The sequence below is a fragment of the Temnothorax longispinosus genome, chromosome 11 (genome assembly GCF_030848805.1).
Source record: "Temnothorax longispinosus isolate EJ_2023e chromosome 11, Tlon_JGU_v1, whole genome shotgun sequence".
Taxonomy (NCBI): Eukaryota; Metazoa; Arthropoda; class Insecta; order Hymenoptera; family Formicidae; genus Temnothorax; species Temnothorax longispinosus.
Genome location: NC_092368.1, coordinates 3,001,031 through 3,025,526, shown reverse-complemented (window position 1 = coordinate 3,025,526; position 24,496 = coordinate 3,001,031). Strand labels below are relative to the sequence as shown.

Below are 24,496 nucleotides of genomic sequence, written 5' to 3'. Positions count from 1 at the left end.
CCTCTGTCATAATTGCGAAATATTTTAACGATTTTATCACCGATTCGAGGTGTTGCTGAAACTGTGAATGCGTGTTGGTAAACGCCGAGAGGAACTCGCGATCGCGATTGCAGCGAATCCGAATGTCGGAATGTGAAAGAAATGAGTGTAAAGAGGACAAGTTGAGCTCGCGTTTTGCACACGTATTCATTAACTTGAAGTCATATAGGCATCATATAGCATGGTAATGCAAACTTTAAGACGCACGTACATACTCGCTAATGGAATATCTAATGTCTAATATATTTAATGCCTTAACTGCACTGTAAAACAGATTTAGACTCTGGAAAGGCTGTACACACGGATGCGCTAAGCGAGGATTGGCTAAGGCAGAGAAACTTTTCGAGTTTGCGCCTATAAGTAGGAATCTATTTTTCTAATTAAACGATATAAATAAAAAATTAGTTTTAGTTTCCTTGCTTCTTTGCCTTTAGTTATCCTGCTCCATTTATCAAATACATATATTTTGTGTTTATTTTTCTTATTAACCATATTTAGTTCTTATTCTTCTTATTTTTAAATTAAATTATTAAATTATCTCGCTTCCACTTTTTCTCAAATGTTTGTTGCCTTATCACTCGCAAAAACGTATATATATGAGTATGTATATACGTGTAAAGGTATGCGAGTGTCCGCATCATATTGAGCTCGGATCCGTGGGTTTGCTAAGCCCAAATGACTGTGCAGATCAGTCATCCCTGCGGAACAAATTGGAACTCACGATAATATCCAAAAGTAACAGAATCTCTCGGACGAAGAGACAAAGTCGATGCAATATCGACTTTGATAACAAATAATTAAATAAAATATAATCAAAAGACTTTTCTCGTCACAAGTCGCAGTCAAACTGTTGCATCACAGCGATCTTACATGATTTGCCGTAATTTGCCTAATCGACCATAAAACTTCGACACGGTATAAAGTATACTAGTCTAGAAAAAAATCAATGGATCAAATCTCCCATCAAATAATTCTTCACGTATATTTCTTTTTTTTATAAAAAATAATTATCTATTATACCTATTATTAGAAGTCGATAGTTTCGGATTAATATGGATTTACATTAAAAAATAAATATCTTGTGATTAAATATAGATTAGTTATATCTAGCGATAAGTAAATACGATGTAGAGTATTAATGATGAAAAAGGGACGTTATTCGTTGCCGGCGCTTAAAGGCACAAAAGGGGCACGAAAGGCGTTGCTCGGACGCTTTACATAGCGTTTGCCAACGTCTGGCCATGCCGGGAATGGCAGAGGGGAGACCTTCTGCCTTTATACCGGCTAATACTCTGGACGGAAATATCCGTAATGCAAGGACAAGCAAGCGGTTCTAGCTCGACCGCTCGCATCGAACGCGAAATATTCGCCAAGCTTTCGGGCCGAGCGAGATAAGCGACTCTCGTAATTGCAATTGAACCAAATTCGATAAACGGGCAAAGTCGGTAACAAATATTCCATTCAAAAGAAATAAATGCGAGAATTTAAGTTGTTACAAATCAGATGCAAACGGTTGGATTTGCAAGATTTTTTCTGCATCGTTCGCGATGTGTATTCAAGAACTGTAAATCGCCATTCGATCGCGCAAACGACTTCCGCTTACGCAAACGCGAAAATTCGCCTACGTCAGAGTTTCCATTTTAAAGCCTGTTCTTGAACCTCATGCTCGACTAAATTCGATACGTGATATGTATCCAATGCGACCCACACGTTCGCCCAAGCGAGTTGCGAGCGAAACGACATTAAGTTCAAAATATCTGTTAAGTTGTTGTTCCCGTAGCTAACAGCTCATCGGTTTACAATGCGCCGCGCGAAAATGCAGGCAAACATCTCTCTAACGCGTAGGTGAAATGTCGAAGGGTCCTCCGCGTGCTCCCGCCATTAGACCATCTCCTAAAAGCGTAGTAACTCGGCGTGACGCGAGTTTATATTTTCTTGCTGATTAATCGCGCACCATCTGCGCGCGAAATCGAATAAACGCATAAGACATCAATCGTGCGGAGCGGGCGCGGGCGATCCGCGTGTATACCGCGCCCGCGCGGGGCAACGAGACAAATTCCCGTTTTTCGTCGGAGTTGGAGCGAATCAGCGGTCGCACGTGGGTGGCGTGTTCAGTAACTCGTGAACGTCGCATAAAGATGCTCGAATTGCCACGTTGAATCGCCGGATTTCGAAACCGGCTCGGCTTATATCGGCATCCACAACACACGTCGCAACTCCTGAATTCGAATCCCGCTCGATCCCGCGACGAACACCCGGTTAATTACGTACGAAGCTCGCATCGCCGGCGTGTCATAATCCTCACACAAAATGCGTGAAGTATGAGCTTATTCGAGAAAATGCGATCTCAAAATTGTCACGGACCACGGGAATTTAGACGCTTTTCAACATTATCGCGCGATGGACTTAGTGCCAACTTGTACATCGGCGCCTTTCGAAATTAGGCCAACTCGTAGCAACAATGTAGTCGAGAGCCAAGTTAAGACACATGAAGGCTTTTAACGAAATCGGACGAATATTACGATCTGCGACAAGCTGCGCCCGTTATTTCCGAGATTGTGAAAATTTCGGACAGCATCAAAACAAATTAAAAACAATATCAGAAGCACAAAAATTGATATGTTAAATTAAGATTATAAAAAGATGCATTATATAATCAAATTACGTTCTGAAAGAGTTAATATAAGAGTAAATATTTTCTCTTTACTTCTCTCTTTTTCTCATGCGATTGTTTGTATAATATTCTAAAAGATGTATTCTTTTGTGTTAATATGTAATAAACTAAAAAAGTGAGATTTATTAACATGCATATGATTGTTCGATGTTTATGCGGACTTATTACGCGGCGTAAATTTAGAGGAAGTTTAGAGCAAATCGAAGAATTGTCGTAGGGCAGTGTGAGGGAGGGTACACCTGCCATCGTGACAGGAATACACCTCGTCGTCTAATTTTCTAGGAGCACGCTACGCTACGGCTCGATAAACTTGTTTATTTCGCGGCGCCTGAGTTCACGATTCGCCAAAATACCATGACAGATATGTCATACACGCTCCGCTCTCATTCGCCCTCACTAGAATGGCACTTGACACTTTTATCTCACAATGTTACTCATAATAAGTAACATTTGCGCGCGCGGGAGTCAAAGATAGACGACCGTCGTGCACTCCAAAATGTTGAGGGCCATGTTAAAGACTACAGAGAATAACGAAGAATTATGAACGACGTCCAATGAACGTGGGTGGCGTTCAGCTGCGCGTAGTTGTTTCCGTGAATTATGAAAATGCGAAATATATGGCTTTATTTAATGAACATTTACAACCTATCTCGCATCACGCGTTTGACAAACTGGGGTTACAAGATATACAGGCAAACAAGGACATTCAGGATATCTATATATTTCTTTTTTTTTTATGAGGCCTTTTATCAATTATTGCTGTAGATAGGTATGCTCTAGCAAAATTATTAAATGGAAATTCTTTCATAAAAATATATAATTAAAAAGTCATATATAGATTAGAATATGTAAAATGGATCTTTTATCAAAATATTAATTTTAAAGCTAATTAAAGCATTTAACAAAATGTTTAACAGTAAGATATTATAGCGCGAAATATAATCTTAATTGAAAGATGTGTCCGGTTTCAAATTTTCGTCGAGAAATCGCTAAACTTATTCCTAAAGGAAGTCTTACAAGGTTCCATATGCGTGTAATGCCTTCTAATTATCGACATCCGGTAATTCGCGTATCCTCCCAGATATTTATGTCCTCTAAATATTCTCCAACTCATATTTCCGTCATCTATCCACTTAGTTCTACCTAGCCTAATCTGCTTAAAAATACCTGAAAATATTTGTCGCGAAAATTGGCCGTCTCCGTTCGTCGAGATGGCAAACGACTTTCGTGTCGACCAACTCGACTTAGAACGCAGTCCGGAAGGCAGCCAATTCGTCGCTACAGTTTACCGCTCGCTAGCGTGCATACAATGACGCTAACAGGAAGTAGATCATAGGAAAGCTTATCGCCAAAATACCGTGCCAGATCTCGCAAAATTGTGCCTATTGCCTAATATTCCATTAAGCTGCTGATTTCATAGACGTTGCAGTCGATTAGGCATGCCTGCCGTGTGATGTACGGGAGTGCGTCAACCCTTGAGACTACGTCGATTACGTGGATATCAGGAGAAATCAGTTCATTGGCACTCGATAGCACTCAATGGCACTGACGTCGATCCGTTCAACAGAATTACCGGTGAAGAACGTAAGGTTATTCAATCATCTTTCTGGCACGTTGCAAACGCGTTCAGTCGCCAATTCACCACGCGATCGATCATATTCTCAAGCGATGGATGTGTAAAAAAAAATTGCTTCCTGCGTGTGTTCGTGAACCATTTGACATACATATTAAAAAAAAAGTTAAGAATAACATTTATTGCAATGCATGTCTATTAGTAAATATATCCTTATAAATATCATTTATATATAACATATTTCTCTAAAATAAATATTTGTCAAGAACATTGCAAAAGTTCCGTAAAAAAAATTAAAAAATTAGTTATGTACGGTTGTTTACGTCTCAAAGGGTAATAACAAGGTTGCATCATCTCCGCTCGGTAGTCCTAAAGCGTAATAATCCAAGAAAGCTGGAGCGACAACCGTTTCTCCAAAATGGCTCGTGAAAAAGGAAGCAGTGAAGGTGGGTATTTCGTTTGGGTACCATCCAGGTCATCCTCCGGACGACGTGCTGCGGACGAGAGAGTGGATAGGCGGAGGAGGGGACGAAGAGGGCGAGTAGAAGAAGAAGACAGTGAAAGTTCTTAGCGGACAGAGACGGTTGACAGAAGCAACGGAGTTAAAGAGGCTGGACTGATCTCACGTTGGGCTCATTAAGGGCTACAACAGCCGCGTCGCTTCCTAGACTCCTCGCCAAGTCCACGCCAAGTGTCGTCATATCTCGTCTAATCATCGTTTTTCATCTCGGATTCCGTTGTTGTTCCATTCGTGGAGTCTCGTTATTAGGTATATATAGGGTGTTTCGTCAAAATGGTGCCAGAAGGTTTCTAATTCTTGTCGCGCTGTTTGCGGTCCAGATTCATTTAAATGTTTGTACATCTCGAAATAGTAAAATATTATCAAGCATAAAATTAATGTCTATTCGATTTTATTCGACAAGGTCGAATTTGACGAACTAGACCTTAGTAAGAATAAAAATAAATAAAATAAAATTTCGCATTTTAACTAAATAACTCCTGTAGAACTTTTTTTTTTACAAAAGCTTAAGATTTCGTTGTTTTGACATATTTAATCTCCTACAAATTTTTCTACGTATCTTCGTCTAATATAATTTTTTAAAAAAACTTCGCAGTAAGGTGAATTAGCGTGATGAGTCGTAGTCTTCGGCGCTCTTGCCCGCTGCAAAAGGCACTCATTCCGTTCTAAGTATAGCGAATGATGTACGGCGATAGGACAACGGCGACGTCTAGCCAGAACGACGGGGCTACCGCATCTTTTGACAAGTACGGTGCAATTTGCAAAATGTCGCGCCGCCGAAAAATTACCGACAGCCTCGATTAACGCGAGACGACAATGTAATAGGTGTGACCGAACGTCGTAAAGAAACGCGTCGAACCGCTGAATCAACACAGGTACGTTCCAATGATGCAAATTGGACGGGAACAGCCGGACGTCGCCGGTGGTCGCGCGTAATAGCTACGCGATCTAATTTCGTGTGTGCCATCCAACTCACTGACTCACTTGGCACATATACGCAATAGTGTATTCTTTTCTTCGCTTGTGTTTCGTGGAAAATACTAGAGGATTGCCGGATCTCGCGTGAAAGCTGGCGGAACTTTTCGCATTTCCCGGACTAGAGGAGAGGAGGCGAAAAGTAAAGAAGACTTTCGAGTGTCTCGAAGTCCGAAGATTTCAAAATCTACCCCGAACCGGATCTGAACACCGTTGTTAAGATTGGTGGCTTCAATTTGTGGTGCGGAAGATATCTGTTAGCTTCTGTCGAGATGTCGTAACTACGAAGGTCATCTGCCGATTTGAGGAAGCCGATAGGAAGAGTAACGTCACCTTCAGTTCAGTGGTATCGTAAATGAAACAGAGACCTCTGCGGAGATGAGGCGGGTGTGCAGCGTTGGTGATCCGTTTATTTTTACAGCAATGCCAGGGTGAATGCTCCGCGGAATGTTTAGCTTCGGCACATCGGATGCGCGCACATATGCACGCGCGCATCGCACTGCACGTAGCATATCTATATACCGAACCGACGCCGAATTTCATTGGCATGCGTAATAAATACGATGATTCACGCCGCGCGATACCATCCGCAGCGCGTGCGGAAACGTTCGAGGCTCAATGACAAAATCGAACGTGCCGAATTGCGGAAAACGAAGCTATAGCTTATAGATAAGAAAGCGTGTTTGCACGTGAACGTTTCCATTTTACTTCTTATTTCACGAAAGTTTCCTGTTGAATTCCACGTTGTTAATACGAGAGTAAACTTCTGTAGAATTTAAGTGTGCACAGTCGACATTTTATTGATGGAAATTAATATAAAAGTTATTTGAGAGAAATGGTTTCTATTATTCAGTCTCACACACACATACGCAATACTATAATTTCAATTTAAACAATGACTATAGTTTTACCTTTAATGTTTTAAAAAAAGATCATATTGGAATAATCTGCGTACCAACGTAACAGAACAATAGGGGGTTAAAAATTACATATATCATTACTAATATTTTACAATGTATCTGACAGAATTACTATACGTGTAACATTCAGATATTACGAAATCAGAGTGCAGATTTTTGCTCACGTATTATTTTCATACGTCGATAACAATTTCAGGGACGAAAAAAAAATACAAGGAAAGTACGTCTAGATAAAACGCATACTATATACATATATATACGCCTAAGCCGACTGGATTCGGGATTGTCGGTCCATTAGCGATGTTTTGCGCGAGCAAAGTGCGTGCGCGCACAGCTGTTACAGCGTAAACTACGCTTGTATCTGCCAAGAGCAACAGAAGAACGCGGCGCGTGTGCATCCAAAAGAGAGGCAGGAAAGTATACGGGGAAAGGAAGGAAGCAGCGGATATTACGTTACTCTATTGGAATCAATCGACAACGGCGTACACCGTTAAATATACCGAGAGTCCAACATCATATTTCGGGGGGATTACTCTCATTCTGTGCCACCGTCATAAACAAGCCTAATCGTGACGACGGAAATAGCAAGCTCAACGCGTTGCTCTTGCTGTCAGAACGAAAAATAAAAGTACTGTTGTTTAATAGTCAGAAAAAAGCATACGTTTTAGCGTCGTAAAAAGAGCGATGATTAATACTTTATTGCATCTTGCGTCTGATTCATTTTAGGCCTTCAATTCCTTTCTATTTATAATTTTGTAATCGTCGAGCATTTCCTGTTTCTTTTAATTTATGCATATAATGAGTTGTTCGTCAAGCTTTATAAAATTTTATGTGAAATTTATAGATGAATACAAAAATAACGTTTAGAATTGAAAATATTGTACAATGTAATTAATATAAAACATTATATAAATGATAATTATATAGATACAATATGCAATGTGCGAATTATAATAACATTATTGTGAACAATATATAGCCAACTACAAATACGTTTGACATTCGCATATATTTAGTCTTCCGATTTTATGGGATTATTTTCGTGGCAGCAACTGTTCCAATTTATATTTCGCAACTTTTGTTAGGCGTATCATTATTCATTATATTCCTGTTTTGCCTTGACGACCAAGATTTCAGATTGTTGCAATTTTTATCCAACGAAACCGAGTAAACAGCACAGTTTGATAAGGCAAAAAAGTCATTTTCTTGAATATGTTAGTTTATGCACGCGCCAAGATTTAATTTAGCTTTACACATATTTTTTTTTATCAAACGTTTCGGGCGATATCGACTCGTAATACACTTTGTGCACTTCTACTAACGTCGTGAGTGTGGATCCGAGTCCGCAAACGTGATGCGTGATGCGCGAAAGATGCACGTAATCGCGACGACGTAATGCGTAAGCCTGTAACCGCGCGTGCGTGCGTAGGCGTTCGCACGTAAGACTTCCACTCGAAGGCGTCAGTATGGTAGACGTGTTAGCACGTATACCCAGCCGTCGTACGAGAAATAAATCCATAGGTGTAAGGGTGTCGCTGCCGTTTGGAGCTCGGCCAGAAAACGGAAAAGAGGTGGAGTAGAGAGGGAGAGAGTTAGAGAGAGGGGGGACCACCGCCTACGTTTCGCGCATACCGTACCGATAAATAATCGAAAGAGTCGTCCAGAGCCGCGAGCTGCCAAAATTCTCATCCCGCGAACGACCCTCTCGTCGCGAATCCTCCGAAGGTCGGGCCACGCTGGACGAGATCTAGGTGACGACTTATGTCGTCCATAGGTACCGCAAAAATGAGCCAAACGCGTAACAGTTGTGACCAGAAACGGCCGCCGACCGATGATAATGGCGGGGGATGAATAAAATTGATGCACGATCCACCTGTTAGCGCACGTTCGTGATCTCGTCCTCGCCTAGACTGGCCTAGATTTACAACGTTTACACAGTATATCCGAAGTCGCTTAAAAGAGTTGCTCTTTAAAAGCCATTTAAATCTACGCTGACGTGGGCGGCAGCGCCGGCCGTCAATGTCCCGAAATTCTTAGACCTACTTTCATAATATTTGGACGCGGCATTCTTTCCTGGCTCTGCTATTGACTGCCGCCGGTCGAGCTGGAATGTCGGTTTTAGGAAACGATTAATCACATCTGCGTTCCGATTACGCACGTATCTCGTAAGCCGGGCTCCGAGCGGAATAAAATCCTGTCCGATCTATTGTAAAGAGTTAACCATGGGATATTCAGCGCGGTCAGGCTTAAATATAGCCCGTGTTTTCCATCGACAGCTGCTCGACCCGATGTTTATGAGCCATTCGCGTATCTACGAATCACTTTTATGCCGTCGTGAGATGGGCGTTAGACTTCGCGTCGGCACACCGTCCAAAAATTAAAAAAAATCTCCAAAAATCCGACATACGTCAAGACGAGAGACGCCGTGCCCCGAGAGCGCTATAACCATCACTGTAGCGGCTGAATAATTGCCATGAATTTACAGAATAACGTGCGATAATGTGTGTTTATGCAATAGCGCAAAGCTGTAAAACTGTAGTCGGAAGGCGCTGGCCATAAATCGAAAAAAGCAACGCGGATTACGAGCAACATGTTCCCGCGAGGGAGATAAATTTAGATCGAGATTTATCGATCGTCTCGTCCGGCTCGGACGATCCATCCCGCGATCGTACGATTGTCAACACCCACGGGAGCGAACCATTTTATACTTATTGTCCGCGAATTCGGTGACCATCGCGAAAAAAAGAACGTAAAAATAAACTTCGTGTTATATAACCGTGTGACAGAAGAGGAAATAAAAAAAAAGTTCGTCTGATAGAACGAGAATAGAATTTCGCTGTCACTCGATTACCATTTCTCTTTGAAATATACGAGAAAAGGTGGATGCAAATGGACGATATATATTACGCGCTCGGTATGAGACAAAGCTCAAGCATGTAACCTTCAACTTTTTCAGCAAGATCACATCATCGTTTCTATATTCGCGAAACGAGCCGGTTCGTTTGTTTTATGTTCATGGGATGTCGACGTGAAGTTTTTGACAAGCACATCCACGATGAAAGTTAAATAAGTTTGCAGAAACATGGGCGAACTTTAGAAATTGGAATTATCGAAAAAAGAGAATAACTTCCACAAAAAAATCTAAACTTCAAAAATTCTATACGTTCAAGTACATATGACATTTTATACGTGAGAGTTGACCTATTTTACTGCGTTCTATAATTACAACAGCTAATTAAAAAAAAACGGATATTTAGAAGAATAGTTTCTCCACGAGAGTGAAAAAAAATGTTCGACTGTTCAAACATCATATATCATTGTGTTCGGCTGAAAGTTTTCTGGCTTAAATTTCCGACTATCGAGAAAATCGATTAGCGCACAGCCTATATATATATATATAAGTTCTTCGAAGCGTCTACGGAAATACGGTTCATTTGTCATCCATGAAGTTTCTTCCTTGGAAATAACAATCCCCTCCCTAGTTAAAGAACGATATGCATTTTAAGCTATGCCACTTGACACTTATGGCGAATGTCTGGCCGTACTTTGCGACGCGACGGTGTTTATTAAACTACCAACAGATGCAGCAGTAAAGAAAACGAACACGTTCCCCGGGGTAAAATCGTTGAGGAAAGTAAGTAGGTCAATACCAGGAATCGGAGTGATCGTTAGCATACTTGTAAGGTTCGGTGTTTACAGGGGAATTTAATCGCAAAGGAAATTCAAATAAACGACTAATCCGGCACCAAGATCTTGATTTCACAAATCCAATTTTTAAAATAACTGCTATTTTCCTAAAAGCTCCGTTGACCATTCGCGTGTAAATACCACTTAATATTCGGAGCTTCCGGAAGACTGCGATAAAATCACGCGGGACTGATATATAAAAACCGATGATTAGTACAGGTGGACAACCGTCAAGCGTCTACAGATAAGAGGGTGAATAACCGTGGGTAAAAATACTGGCAGAATGGAGTGCAAGAGGTGACGGGAAAAAAGGACACGACGAAGACAGAGGGATGAAGAGAAAAAGCCCAAGGAAGAGAACGAGATGAGTAGAGGGGGAGGAGTGCAGTTGGACGTGGTCGCCGCCCGATCCGGAATGCGCTTTACGCATTCATTCGTCTCGGTCTGCCTCAAGCCTGGTCCAAATGTCCGGTTGCAGTCGTGGAATAAATGACCCACAAATAAAATAGCACTATCCTCCGATTGGTATCCCTTGCATTCGTGAAAAATCTACAGCTTTCGTTTTCTATCGATTTTTAACGTGGAAAATCTAGTCAAGTTGTCCGCTAACAGTTACCTGATAAACGACTCGCAAGTTAAACGGTACTATCGTAATCAACCCGTTAAAATTCTCCGTTTATCAGTTTCATTATGTTTTTCTCATTTGAAATTAAAAAAAAGTCAAGATATTTTTATTTAGCGACGAAGTCGAATAAAGAGTCAAGCGAAATGTTACTTCGTACGCCAAGTTCGCCGTTTGACTTACATACTCATCGACTTCGCGTAAAACTCGGCGTGACGAAGCGACGTTCCGTAACTCTCACACGAACACAATAGCGGTAGGGGGTTAATGGGATTGAAACGCAATCTCGGCTCAAACGTAACACTCTTTATTAGTCGACACAGATGTTAGTCGCAAGCGATCGAGGTGTGTTAAGGGTCAGCGAGGTAACCACTCATCATGACGTGTTGCAGTCCAGCTAGCCACGCGTACCGTACCGTCACAGTGTTTACAGCGCTTTGCCCTCGGCTCAGGCATTCTGCGGTGACCTCGTGATCTCACCGATATCCCATCGTCGCTTTATGCACTTCGCGCATAGACACGCACGAGCGCGCACATTCACATGCACCCACTCTCTCTCTCTCTCTCTCCCTCCCTCCCTCCCCCTTTCCCTCTCTTTCTCTTTCTCTCTCTCTGCACTTCTCGCGGCGCGACGAATTATTATCCTAGTCAGACACAAGAGAAAATTGTCTCGACGTGCAGCCCGCAGCCGTATTACATGCACTATCCGCGTCGATCATCGATTATCGATCGCGACTCCGAGGATTATCCTCGCTCGTCCATGTTCCCGCTCGAAGTTGCGTTATGCTTCATCGAGTACCGCTGAGGAAACTTAGTGTGATTAACTTAATATGATTTGAGGCACTCAAAGCGGCGATGTATATTGCTATAAGCAGCAGTTCGCGTTTCAAGAGAGTTGGGAGACTTTCCGCGTAACAGTTTATAGTTCACACTCTGGCGCCACGAGATGAGAACGAAAAAGCACTGAATGTGGCGAATCTTACTAATAAAATGATTAACGTTCGATTTTAGGAATAGATGTGCGCTGACGACCGCATGCTTTCTATGGGTGCATTTATGTACAATTTTTCGAAAACAGTCGCCCACTGTTTTCGCCGCGATCGAGATTCGAGGGAATGCAGCTTCATCTGTCTGTGGGAATGGTACGTTGTGCTTCATACGCGCGAGACAAGGATCGCACTTGCTAAGGATCAACCCTTCCGACTTGCCATCTTGTATACGAGATTCGGCTTCACCTCGCACTCTTTTCTCTTACATCGTTCCGCCTGTTCCTGTCCACGCGTCTCGGTCTCTCGACACGCGATCACCGTGCCGCCGTGACGCCTCGACGATCAGAGACCCGACATGATGATCGATCGAACGATTAAGCCTCGAGAGAAATCTCCGAGACAATGTCCGTCCTGATTTTTCGTCACGCGCGGGGCTGACCGTCTCTTATTCCGGTCTACACGAATCTCCAGACAATTGAGAACTAACTTCTGTAATCACCGATAAGTGAGTACAACTATGGCACGACGCACCGCCGATAACGATAACGTAAAAGAATGAGAGATAGAGAGATCTTCCTATGAGTGATACTGATTTCCTCTTCCTGCTTTCCGACGTATTATCAATATCAATCACACGATGATCGATCGCATTATCTGCAGTCTTTTGTGTAGCGTTCGACCACTGTGACTCATCTCCGTATCGGTTTGGGTATCAGTGTACCGCTGCGAGTCCGAGGAGCCGCGCAAGGATCGTAGGCGAGGGTGTCGCGGGCGAGTGTGTTCACATCGCGAGGTGGAGGGCGTCGTCTAGGTCGCCGTAGTAGCGCTTCGCAGCCATGTCACACGCGCACTGACGGACGTCCGACGTGCCGACGCCGACGCCGACGCCGACGCCGGGACGCTTGCCTTCGGTCGGACTCGGTCCACCATCTCGGGAAGCGTCGGGATGCCCGTGCTGGCATCGCGCCAACGTGCGACCAGCCTCGATCGATTCCTCCGGTGGAAGGCGTTAACGCCGCCTTACGAAATCTCGCGGCGCGCCTTTACGAGATCGCAAACGATTCTTGAAGATCGGTCAAATGGCACAAGTCATTTGGCATTGTCATTTGTAATTATTCATTATTTTTCATTAAAAGAGTTTCGGTAATTTAAATACGATAGTGCGAGATAAGTACAAAAAATTTGAAGCTATAATAGTCAAGAGGTTCAATAAAATTGATGGGTTAAAATTGATAGCACTTAATAAAATGCTATCATTTAAATGTACCATTTAATAAAAACAAGAGAGAAATTGAGCCTCAAAGAAATCATATTTGTTTGTAGAGAGAGTACGTTATTTAAAATACTGCAATTCTGATAAAACTTTTGCTATAAAAGAATGTCGCAAAGAAGCAATAATGGATAAGTGAAGAAACATCGAGCTTTCCCTAAAAATAAATTCGATCGATCGGATCGTCTTCTCGTTGACTACTATTGCGCCTAGTCACCACGGACGCGTCGAAACGAGCGCGAGTAAATGATTTACGAACGACAATGACGTTCATGGCAAGAACCGTGCCAAAAGCAGTCTCGCGTGAGACTTTCCTCGAAACGCGGTTCACGACGATTAGACGAACACTCGTTAAAGTCCCATCGTATAACATGCGCGTCAGTCAATGTGGCTCGTTGAGAATTCGATGGCTCCTCACGAAAAACAGAAGGGGACGAGAGCGGCGACGCGCGGGGGAGGGGGGACGACAAAGAAGAGTGCAAGGTGTTACGCGAGTCGCGGTGGCGGAGTGCGGGCGTCCATCTCGTTTTATCTCGGCGCGAGAGTGACGTCACCGTATGCTGGTATAAAGGAGACTCTAAAAGCGAACAGATGGCCTTTATAGTTGACCATAGACCGTGCCGCCGTTCGGCAATGTACCGATCATACTTTACGGAATTGCGACAAGCATATGCACTGCCATTATCATAGTCGGTTTGCGTCCGCCCGACATCGAGCAAGCGAGAGAACAATTCTCGAAAAGTGTGACGCTTGTCAAATCTACCACCGACCTTCTACAACGCGAACTTACGTAATCCAGGCATATGATCGCGCGTCTAGAACATCTGTATATACTTACTGATCTATAGCTTACAATAACACGACATTTGTTACACATCGCCAACACGACCAAATCTTTCTCGCTCTCTTTCGCTTCGTAAGACTAACGAAAGAAAAGAGAGGATATATGAAAGCCTTATAACTCGTGCAGTATAAGAGCCTCCGCACAAGACTCTCGTATGATAGCGTAGCCTAACGTATAACGTGGATCAACGCACAAGAAACGTATCGCTACACTACGTTACCATACGAAAGTCTTGTGCGAAGGCTTTAAAGCGAAGAAACGTATATGATGTATCTACGTAGCCACCAAAGCACCAAAGGGACTGCATTTTTATATTGGGCTTAATTCCCGTCGCAATCGCGAAGATTGTGTACGTCGTACGTCAGCGTCAAAAGGCACGGTTAAGTGCGATCGTTAAAAAGGGTATCTCGTAACTGAGTCGAGTAAGCGGCGACTTTTTCCAGCATTATTTCTTACGACCGGCGGACAGTTTAAATGAAAAGATCCCGGAGAAAGAAAGAGAGATCCACCAGGATGAGAAGAAGAAACGGGGAAAGAAGGAAAGGGAGAGAGATATACTGAAAGAGGAGAAAGAAGTTTTATCGCGCGGCCAACAAATAAACGAGCGTGCGCCAAAACGGCGTGGAGAACAAGGAGGAAAAAGAGACCGCGAGAAAGTAACGAAAGTACATTTTATTGAGTTCTGGGTGGCTGTGTTGCTCGGCGCAAGAACGTACCTTACAAGTTAATAAATTTCGGAGTTTCCCTAGTGAGAGCAACGGGCACGAGCAATGTCCCGGACTACCTTCGCCGCCGCTTTTATCCCGACGCGCGACGCACTACAGAGATTCCACGTTACCGCGAATTAACGCGTCGACTCTTTTACTAAATCGCGCTCCTGAGACAGCGTACTTTACCGGTGAATTAATAAACACACGGGTCGTCTCGCGTAAATCAAGCGGCGAGGTATCACGAGTTACGACCTAATGTGCCATAAAAGTGGCGTCAATCCTATCAAAATACATACGAAAAAATGCGACCCGCGTGAAGTGAACACGTCGCAAAGAATGCAGACTTACAAACGCATGAACGCAGAACGCTGTATTTTTCGATCAACGTGTAAGAAAAAAGAAATTACTTTTAGAGAGAAACAGACAGAGGGAGAGAGAGAGAAGAAAATAACCCGAGATTTACCCGAGCACGCGGTGATTATAGCGTTCGTACTCTTCTTTCTTCTTACGTTCACGGGTCAACGGCGATTACGTCGCCGTGTATGTTTTTCGAGGAGATACACGGTGGCTCGAATCTTCGCAAGGACAACGGGCGCGCTCAGACGAACGCTTAAGGTAACCGGTGCACAAGAAGCATTGCCTAACGGTTACTACCAAACGGCCTAGAACAGCCTTCGGTGGCTGCGAGTACGCAACGGCTGACCAACCAGGGCGTAGAAGGCGGTTACTACTTAAACCGTCGTCGGTTACCGTGTCACGCTTCGTTAAACGTCTCTCTTTCTCTCTTTCTCGCGAAAAGCGGGGCCCCGGCAAAGCTACCAATGAAGCGTAATAACGGCCGGCGAGCGCGACGAAAGGATACTAACGAAAGGCGATTAATTAGGCGAGCTCCGTAAAGTTTCCGCGGTCTTTCAGTCGTTATAACGAACCACGGACGTTTTACATCAAGCGGAGCGCGCCGAGTAAATTTCGCGGGCGAATCGGAAGCTCAGACCGCCTCCTTCGTCTTCCTTTCTGGTGAGCGAGCAACAGCAGGACCAAAGAGCCTTAACCTAATTAAGGAAGACAACCCAGGTGTAAATCACGCCGCCAGGGAGAAAGCGATGACGAGAGATAAAGGCGCGAGGAGAGGCGCGAGCGGCAGAGTGGATTTATTTTTCACCTTTTCTTGTATTTCTTTGCGGTCGTGCCTTTTCTTCTTTCTTTTTTTTTCTTTACTCGTTGTACGCCGTGTATCTTTGTGGCGTAGTACCGAAGATCCTTTCGAAGAAGGCTCGAAGAAGTACGAAATACTCCTTTAAAGTTAAATTAAACTCCCACGCAGAGAAACGTTCGCGGAATTAAGCAGAGAGATAATTAAATACTTCGTTAAATACCGTTCTGGAAATAAGTTTCCTGAATATTGAAAACATCTTGGAAATTCCACGTTCAGTCTTATATACAAATTTCCAATGAAATAATTAGCAGTAGTTAACATAATTAGTAAATAATCTGCGATATCTCAATTAATTAATGATTAAAAGCGTACTATACCGTGACTCAAAATATGAGGCATATATAATAAACATATCAATGTGTTTCCGAAATCTCGAGTCATCCGCTTATTTATGGACGCGAGTTGCGCGAAGAGATCTTCTCACGGATCTCTTAATTTTTCGCGTCGCGGCGGCAGTCCACGCTCATCGCTTCCGGACGCGTGCGATCATCCTTCTTCTTGCGCCGGGGACTTCGTTTTTTCTTTCTTGAACGATTAATAAATTCTCCGCGGCCTGCTCGCGTGCGTCGGTACCACTCGGGAGAGTTCGAGATTGTCGAGGATTAATGTACCGCGAGGATTTATGTGCACGATGTCGAGTGCAACTAGGTCATAATAGCGCTCATTAAACCTACGTAAGGTTCACCTCCACGCGTGCGCGCGCGCGCGTATGCCTTCACCGTTTCGTAGACACGCACACGGATACGCGAGGTGTTTTCTTCGCGTCGCGTGGGAGGGCCGAGCGTTGCGAACGAAAAAAAGGAAGGGTTGAAGGCGTAAGAAAATACGACAGGGTCGTAGATAGTGCAGAGGGGGGTATGAGAGAGTGCGGAAAAAGGACGAGGCAAGAGACAGCACCGAAAGAAACGAAGTGGAGGCACGCGCGGACAAAAATACGACGATCGCAGGAAACGGTGAATCAAACGGACAGCAGCCGACCGTTCCGAGGGTGTTTTTGTAACGATCACGGCTCATCCCCCTGCCCTTCCGTCGCTGTTACATCCATGAATAAATTGCTTAATACGGAAGAGTACAATTTTCAATATCACAGAGTATTTACAATATTTAGCGAAATTTCACTTCTGCTTATCATTCATGTATTAAAATTCTTAAGTTACTTAAGTTTCTTTTGTATCAAATTTCGGAAGATTTAAAATTTTAAGCATAGGTTTTTTATCCTTATTATTAAACATCAAGTATTTAAATTTGTTCAGAATATATATAAAGTTTTAATGTTTCAAGTTAATAGACGCCCTAGCTATAATAGCTGCTGTAAATTAACCTTGTGTTAAGTAAGATAAAGTAATCTGAATCGTACGATTCCTTATATAGATATATTTGGCAAAAATGCCGTTCCTAACAAGCATGTTTCCACTGGAATTCGAGTTTCACCTAATCTGGCGAATTGGTAGAAGTGAGACGATCTAATTACGATTTTATTATCTTCTATCTGTATATCTATACACGAAACTATATAAAAGTTGTTTCGCCAAATTATATTCTTTTGGCGTGACATAATCTAACAGATCTAAAAGATCTTCTTCGAAAGATTTTAGCAGCATCACGGAAACGCGTTTAACATTAAAAATCAACGATACTATTTAAAATTCATTGCTGCGTATTGTAAGCAATAATTTGCTCTCAATGGCGCATTTTCGGATTTCACGAGCAGACTTAAGAATAATCCGTGTGGCGTGTAAAACATTGAAATTTCAGCTCAGAAATCAGAATCATACTGGTTCTGATTTCTGATCAGACAGCTCTTAGCGATCTGTCGCGATGATAATAAGAGATGAAATTACATAGTCGTTATGCGCGTTATCGGCTCTGCTTGTCAAAATCTATACGCATATATATCGCCGAGATTTCGAAAGATGTTACACGTGGGGGCGTGAGAAAGGAGCGTGTGAAAGTGCGACAGGGTTATCTCTCGATATCTCGTGGCGCGGTCGGGATTAATTTTATATTTGGTGGAGCGACACGTGCCTTTCCCGTAATTACGGGGACGTCAGTCAATCGCCGCGTCGAGAGGCGAAGGCTCGATAACATCTTGATCGCCGTCGGTGGATACGGTTTCGGCATATATTGAACGAATCAATGTACAGAAAATTTCGTACAGAGTTCGAACGTAGAATTGCTTCTAATGAAAAAAAAAATTCCAAGAGATGAGTTGAGGAGCTGCTTTGCTTATAAGAATCGCAGTTTCATAGAAGAGAAATATATGGTAGAAAAAATGTGTCCAACAATGACACACCATGTGTATAAAGCTTTTGGGCACCAAGGTGAATATAGAGTCGAGTCGGATGAGACATCATTTCGCGGTATGTGACGTTTTGTTGATTATAGAATCCAAGAAGAAGGTGCTAAACACTTTCGGCAGCCAGATATACTTGTAGTAGGTCGGGCCAAAAGTCCGAAATAAAGCGGCAGCCAGACGTCGCCGTGGCAATATAATGCCGAGATTAATTTCTCACGAGCCGCCCTCTCGAATACGAGCGGACTATTATCCGCGCGCGACATCACGTCAACGACCGAACACTCAGCGCGTTATGAAGACACAGATTCATCAAACTGTGGCGGGCGAAATTTTCCTAATTGTATTCGCAAAATTTATAGCATGTAGCAAACAATAATTCCCTCTAAAACACACAATTGATGTACTAAATTTATTCTATTTAGCAGTCGCATATTTTACATAATATATTGTCGCATATATTACATAAAATAAAAAATTCTATTCAAGTTGTAAAATTCATAAATGACTAACTCGGGGTTTTAAAAAATTGAAGACAATAGTTATAACAAGATACGGAAGAGCAATTGTAAAAACGCTTCTTCAGAGTTCTTCATTGACAACTGTCACGCGGAAAATTGCAGGAAACATGAATAAGCATGTAGTGCGAAGAAACCGCGAATCGCGTTGAGCAGCCCGCAGTCTTTGCCAAAAATACACGCGCGATCGCGGACGAATATCCGAAATCACAATTTCACTGACATAACGCGTCAATTTTTTAACGTCGACCACCCCGCATCGCGATACGCTCCAATTTTCCGTGGTGCATCGTTCGGCGTATATGAATTCCGGGTCGGTGTCGGCGCGGATTTACGATCGCCGCCCGATTTAGAGGCGCGCGCCAGCCGCAAAACTAATTGCGGCAAAACGATCTGCGTCCCCGAATGAGGGTGAGCATAAAACGACGAGACGCGCGAGATGCACGAGTGACAGGAGGAGGAAAAAGGGCGAGGAAAAACGACGGTGTGGAAGTAACGATAAAAACGGAGCGAGAGAACGCCCGCGACCCGACTGCGAGCGAACATCGCCCGCGCGAGGATCGGCGCTTCCTCTTCTCGCTCTTCGTATTTAAACACCGACGGTTATTACGAGAGACAGACAGTTCCCAGAGTGGACAAAGTGGTGCCATAATTCAGGAAGAATTCATGACTAACGTGCGCGCCCTGTCAAGCCTTGCGACATTCCCCCTGTGTACTACCGTACACCGAGTTTCCTTTTTAACGATTCCATGGGTGTAAAACGCGCGTCTCTCTTAAACGACCGATCCTTATATACTTCCTCCTCGCGCATGCACGACGTGAATGCGAGGCGAGAGCTGCGAGGAGTCGTCGAGCTGCGACGAAATTAATACGTTGCACTCGCGCGTTTCGACGATTGCAATAACGCAGGAGGGACGATTATGTTCTTCGCGATCGTCTTAGACGGCTTATCGACAGCGTCGGAAATTAAGTAATTCTCGGCACCGCGCGACGCGGTATAACTCACGCGCCCGGAGAAGGCGCGCAGCGCCGTGCCGCGCGCTCGCGGTCGTAAATAATCGCAGCCTCGTAAAGGATAATCACGAATTGCATCATTACAAATGGTCCGAGTCGAGTTGTGCATTACCAGAAGCGGTTTCTACGTCGCAGATACGGTGCCGGATTTAAGAGCTATCGAGTCTCGCGCCGAAGTAGCGGCCTCGCAAATTAATCGCCGCGAAGGCGCTCGGAGGGGTGAGGAGGGAGAAGGGAGAAAAAAAAAGAAGCGCGAAGAGACGAGACGAAAGGAAACGTGGTACGGAGGAGGACGACGCGATGCCTGCAGGAGACGAGGATGCGTTTCATTCAGCCGAGAGCGAGAGGAGGGCGAGGAGGGCGAGATGAGGCGGGTGGATGCGTATCGGAGTTATTTTCGGAACGACCCAGATATCGCCGACGTATTTTCTTGGACGACGCTTTAAGCTGTTTCGGGTAATTAGCGAATCGAGTCGTGGCCACGAGTACTCAACGCCTTATTGTCCTCGAGGTGCTGCTCGAGACCTCGTTTGCTTTTGATCTGGTGACCGCAGTGTGGCGTGGCATGGCGTGACGTAATGGTGCAGCAGCATCCACTCGCCGTGCACGAATATACGCTCTTTCTCGCACTCCTCTCGACATCATCTACTCGACGTCTCCAGAACATTAACGGACGCTATATTCGTTATTGTAATATGATGAGGTACGATGACTGGCTCCGTTATCGCGGTACGTGAGTGGTAGAGCGATATAAGTGGAATAAGTTCAGTTAAAATAAAATTTCGATATATATCAGTTTTTATACATATAATTGAGTTATTGATCAAATTAGAAAATACATGCATAAAATTAAAATTTTCGAAACTTGCGATTAAATTTTCATTCTCAGCGCTTCAAAAAAACGAAATTCTAATTAGTTAGCTAATCTCCGAAAAAAATTTGTCTCGTGTTTTCTGATTTCGTTCGTTTAATTCTGTAGATGATCGTAACATTTAATCTTCTGCCTTCATAAAATCGTAAAAAGATAGCAAAACTAGTGGCTAAATTGCATATTAGTGTAATAAAGTGCAAGAGCTCAATATTTGACGTGTAACATTGTAAAATTATCCTTGTCGCTGATAAAAAGATATAATAAGCAAGGCGGTAAAAAAAAATACAAGGTATTAATTTATAATCTTGCAAGAACTCTCACTAATATAAAGAAATACGTATGATGAGCGCGAGCGTTTGTTATCCGATTAATTTTTTAAACGCGCTTCAGAATGCCGGGGCCTATTTATCGAAAGAGACGAAGCGACGTCGTTCGCGAAGGCAGGGTGGCACTTAAATTCGCGGCAGCGGCGATAAATTCGTCGCTTGTAAGCGACACGTCGGACCGTACGGACGTAGCGACCCAGCTGTTTTTAATATCTTCTTGGGGAATCTAACGCCACTAAGTGCACTGGCTTATGGTACCGCTACGCAAGCCTACGGGAGTTCGACGAACCCTAAACGGCTAATTTCGTGGAAAAACATTCAGGCGTGCGAAAATCCATCATTCGACTTTGTTCGATATAAAGAGTTAAATTCTCTTTTATTTTTACACATTCTCTGCAGAGTGTCTCACATTAGAGACTAATTAGGATAGAAAATTCTGATACAAAATATCGAAACAATGCTATAAATGTCACAATAATAGTTTCCAAATGATCAAAGTTCTCATACGTATCGATCTATTACCTGTTATTATTGTTATTAATTTATGAAGATGACGTATGGCACTGTTCACAGCTTTAAATAAAATTTATTTACTGTCCTACGATTGGTAGGGTGGGATCGAAATAGTTAAATAATGAGAAACTCATACATCTCGACCGCGTACTGATAATTGAAACGAGCAGAATATTCGGCGTATGTTTACATCATTTAATTTACTTTGTTATTGTATGACGTACAGCGCGCTGTTATCAAGTCGCTTTGTTGTTATCATTCGCGTGGCGAGACTCGGGTCGCGCGGTCGGTACGCAGCAGCGTGAAGCATGATCTCGCATTACTTCTCGAGACACGGTAGCGGCAAGTTCTAAGGGAGAACGTGATCCTTGCCTATGAATGATTACAATCATAAGGCATACGCGAAGGAAGAGTGAACTCATATGATTCGTAAGTATATAGAACACGTACAAACTTAATCAAAGTGGATATATCGTGCGCGATTTATTTATCTCAACTGAAAGTCGAAGTGATAGAGCATATAATTATAAGTTTTGCTATAATATGTATGGGTGTTGGTCATTTTCTCAGCAAAATAAAAATTCGAGTTTATTATATCATATACCCTTATTGAAAAATGCAATTGTCTAAAATTTACAAGTAATACATATTAACTCTATCACAGATAGAGTTTGATAAAAAGTGGTAGTTTATAATAATAATTTTTTATTATTTCGAAGTTAATCAGTTACGTTTGGTTACATAAAAATAATTAATTGTCAGAATATTATTGAAAATTGAAATAATGCGTGATATTTGTGAGGCACTCTGCGTTATCGTGCACTCATGTCCGACGTCTTTAGTCTTAATTATATACGATCATTTGATTCTGGGCTCGAGATAACATTGTTTGCGATCCTCGCGTGATACGAATAAAACTCGAAACCGAATTGCCGTACTTAGCGATAAATATGGGGTGTGAATACACGGAGCTTAATCTTTAATTCTATAAAAAATGCTCTGCCCGAGGCTGCACACGCGAGTGCAGCAAGGTGAATACGAAATTACGTGTACGTGTTTCTGTCTCTCTCTCTCTCCCCCCCCCCTTCGTTCTCTGGCATGTCACGATTCGCGTGTGTGAGATTGCGTGGGCGACATGACTCACCGTGGTCAGAAATACCCTCGCCTTTCCGACATTCACAACAAACACGAACGTCATCGGTGTCTCCGCCCCTCGATTTTTCGCGGTTATTACCCGTGTGATGGCGTCATCGATTTTTGCGACACGTATCGATACGTCGCCGCGCGGTACAACAAATAAACGCGAGAGGCTCGTGCGACAGTTTAGCGAAGCAACGCAACGATTCGTTCCGACATAATCGTAATTCATAACCAAACGTCAGCTAACTACATACGACGCTGCCAAAGAATATGATTTTAATATTATATCTCTATCATCGCGATATCTTCTAAACGTTTTTATTCTAGTATCTTTGTCTCTATAGGATCTTTAAATCGTTATTGAAATATCTCACTCAATATGACGCGATCACATTATCCTGAACGCAAGATCGTTAAACGCCCATGAGCCGCATCATTCAAGGATAATAGCAGCTTATTGCGTTAACAGGAATAAAGCGTAAAATACGCGCGAGATCACGATAGGATACCACGCGATCGAGCGATCGATATCGAGCGCGCCATTAAATTCGTATTAACACGTCATTATCGCGTAATACCCGTAATTTCTTGCGGCCGCGCCGCGTTCTCAGCCGCGGTGATTTCGTATTCCGGCTTCATCGAGAGCAGATTATCTCGCCGCCGAGCGAGATAATCCGCGAGAACGCGCGATGAGTCACGATCAAGCGTCAACCCGCGCGACGTCCAATTACTCGCGAGGTCGCGACGCTCAACCCCGGAGTCCCTATAAAGCGACGACATTAATTCGCAAATAACCGGCACCTCATCCGTATCGCGCTCTATTATGCGCGCGTGAACATAAAAGGTGCTAATAGCGATAAAACGGCCACGAAATGCGCACCAATTCGATCATGGACAATGGACGGGGAGTATCCCATTACCGTCATAATCGCGCGGTTACGGTATCATCGAAACGACGCGCGACGACGGCTGAATGAAATATAGCTTATAAAACGTGGATAATCCACGATGAATTGCGGATCAATAGCTTGTTCAATCATTAAGATGTTCTAATGTAAATCAAATCAATATTAATTTCGATAAATGTTTATTTACATAAGATAAATAATAGAAATATATATATAATGATATTCGTTCATTAGTTCATAGAAAATTGTTCATGGACAATTAATAAACGGATATCATTAGTAAATGCATAGCCAAAGCGTTGTTGATAAAGGAAGTGAATATTTCGAGCAGAAATACCTCGGGTGTATTATACATAAAAGATTAAACCGTCTTTCGATTTCTTCTTTTGGGAGAGAATTTCGATAGATAAGATTCCGTGGAGGAAAGAAACGAATGCAGCAGGGCACGGTTTCGGCTAGCAAGCACGATGTAAAATTAGCCTTTTGTCAATAAGCAACGGTGGAATCTCCCGCATGAACAACGAAGTATCATAGAAGATATGGAGATTACGTAAAAAGTATTTTTACCACTTCTCTCCTCGGTTACGCGTTTCTTTAAACGGCACTGTACACATATCTCATGATCCGAGGGCGACCCCGCGCAACGGTCCCCCTCGCTCTCGGACAATTTGACAATGAATTTGTTTCTTGAAATTACGTCACGCGTTCACGCTGCATGTGGCGTATTATAAAGCGCGCTTTTTATACACTCTTTCACGAGAACGCGGCACCTGCGAGCGCACGGGATTAAATTATTCGTCAAGTGTATTCGCGCTTATTATTATCTGTCGAGAGACGTGACCCCTCCGGTAAACCCGCTTAAAAAAGTTAAATA

General features: G+C 43.1%; 2 protein-coding genes across 3 annotated transcripts in view; one reads left to right on the top strand and one right to left on the bottom strand.

Moving 5' to 3' along the window:
• Window positions 1-11,571, bottom strand: part of LOC139822483 (uncharacterized) — a 161,062-nt gene extending 149,491 nt beyond the window's left edge. Inside the window, exon 1 of one of the 2 annotated variants that reach the window (XM_071794228.1) lies at window positions 11,427-11,571. In XM_071794228.1, coding sequence (XP_071650329.1) covers window positions 11,427-11,466 — 40 coding nt within the window. In that variant the 5' untranslated portion in view covers window positions 11,467-11,571. The remainder of the gene's footprint in view (window positions 1-11,426) is intronic. The other variant, XM_071794229.1, reaches the window with a different exon arrangement.
• The window catches only part of LOC139822486 (peroxisomal membrane protein PMP34), a 223,599-nt gene that overhangs the window by 157,786 nt on the left and 41,317 nt on the right, over window positions 1-24,496 (top strand). The gene's annotated exons all lie outside the window — the stretch shown is intronic.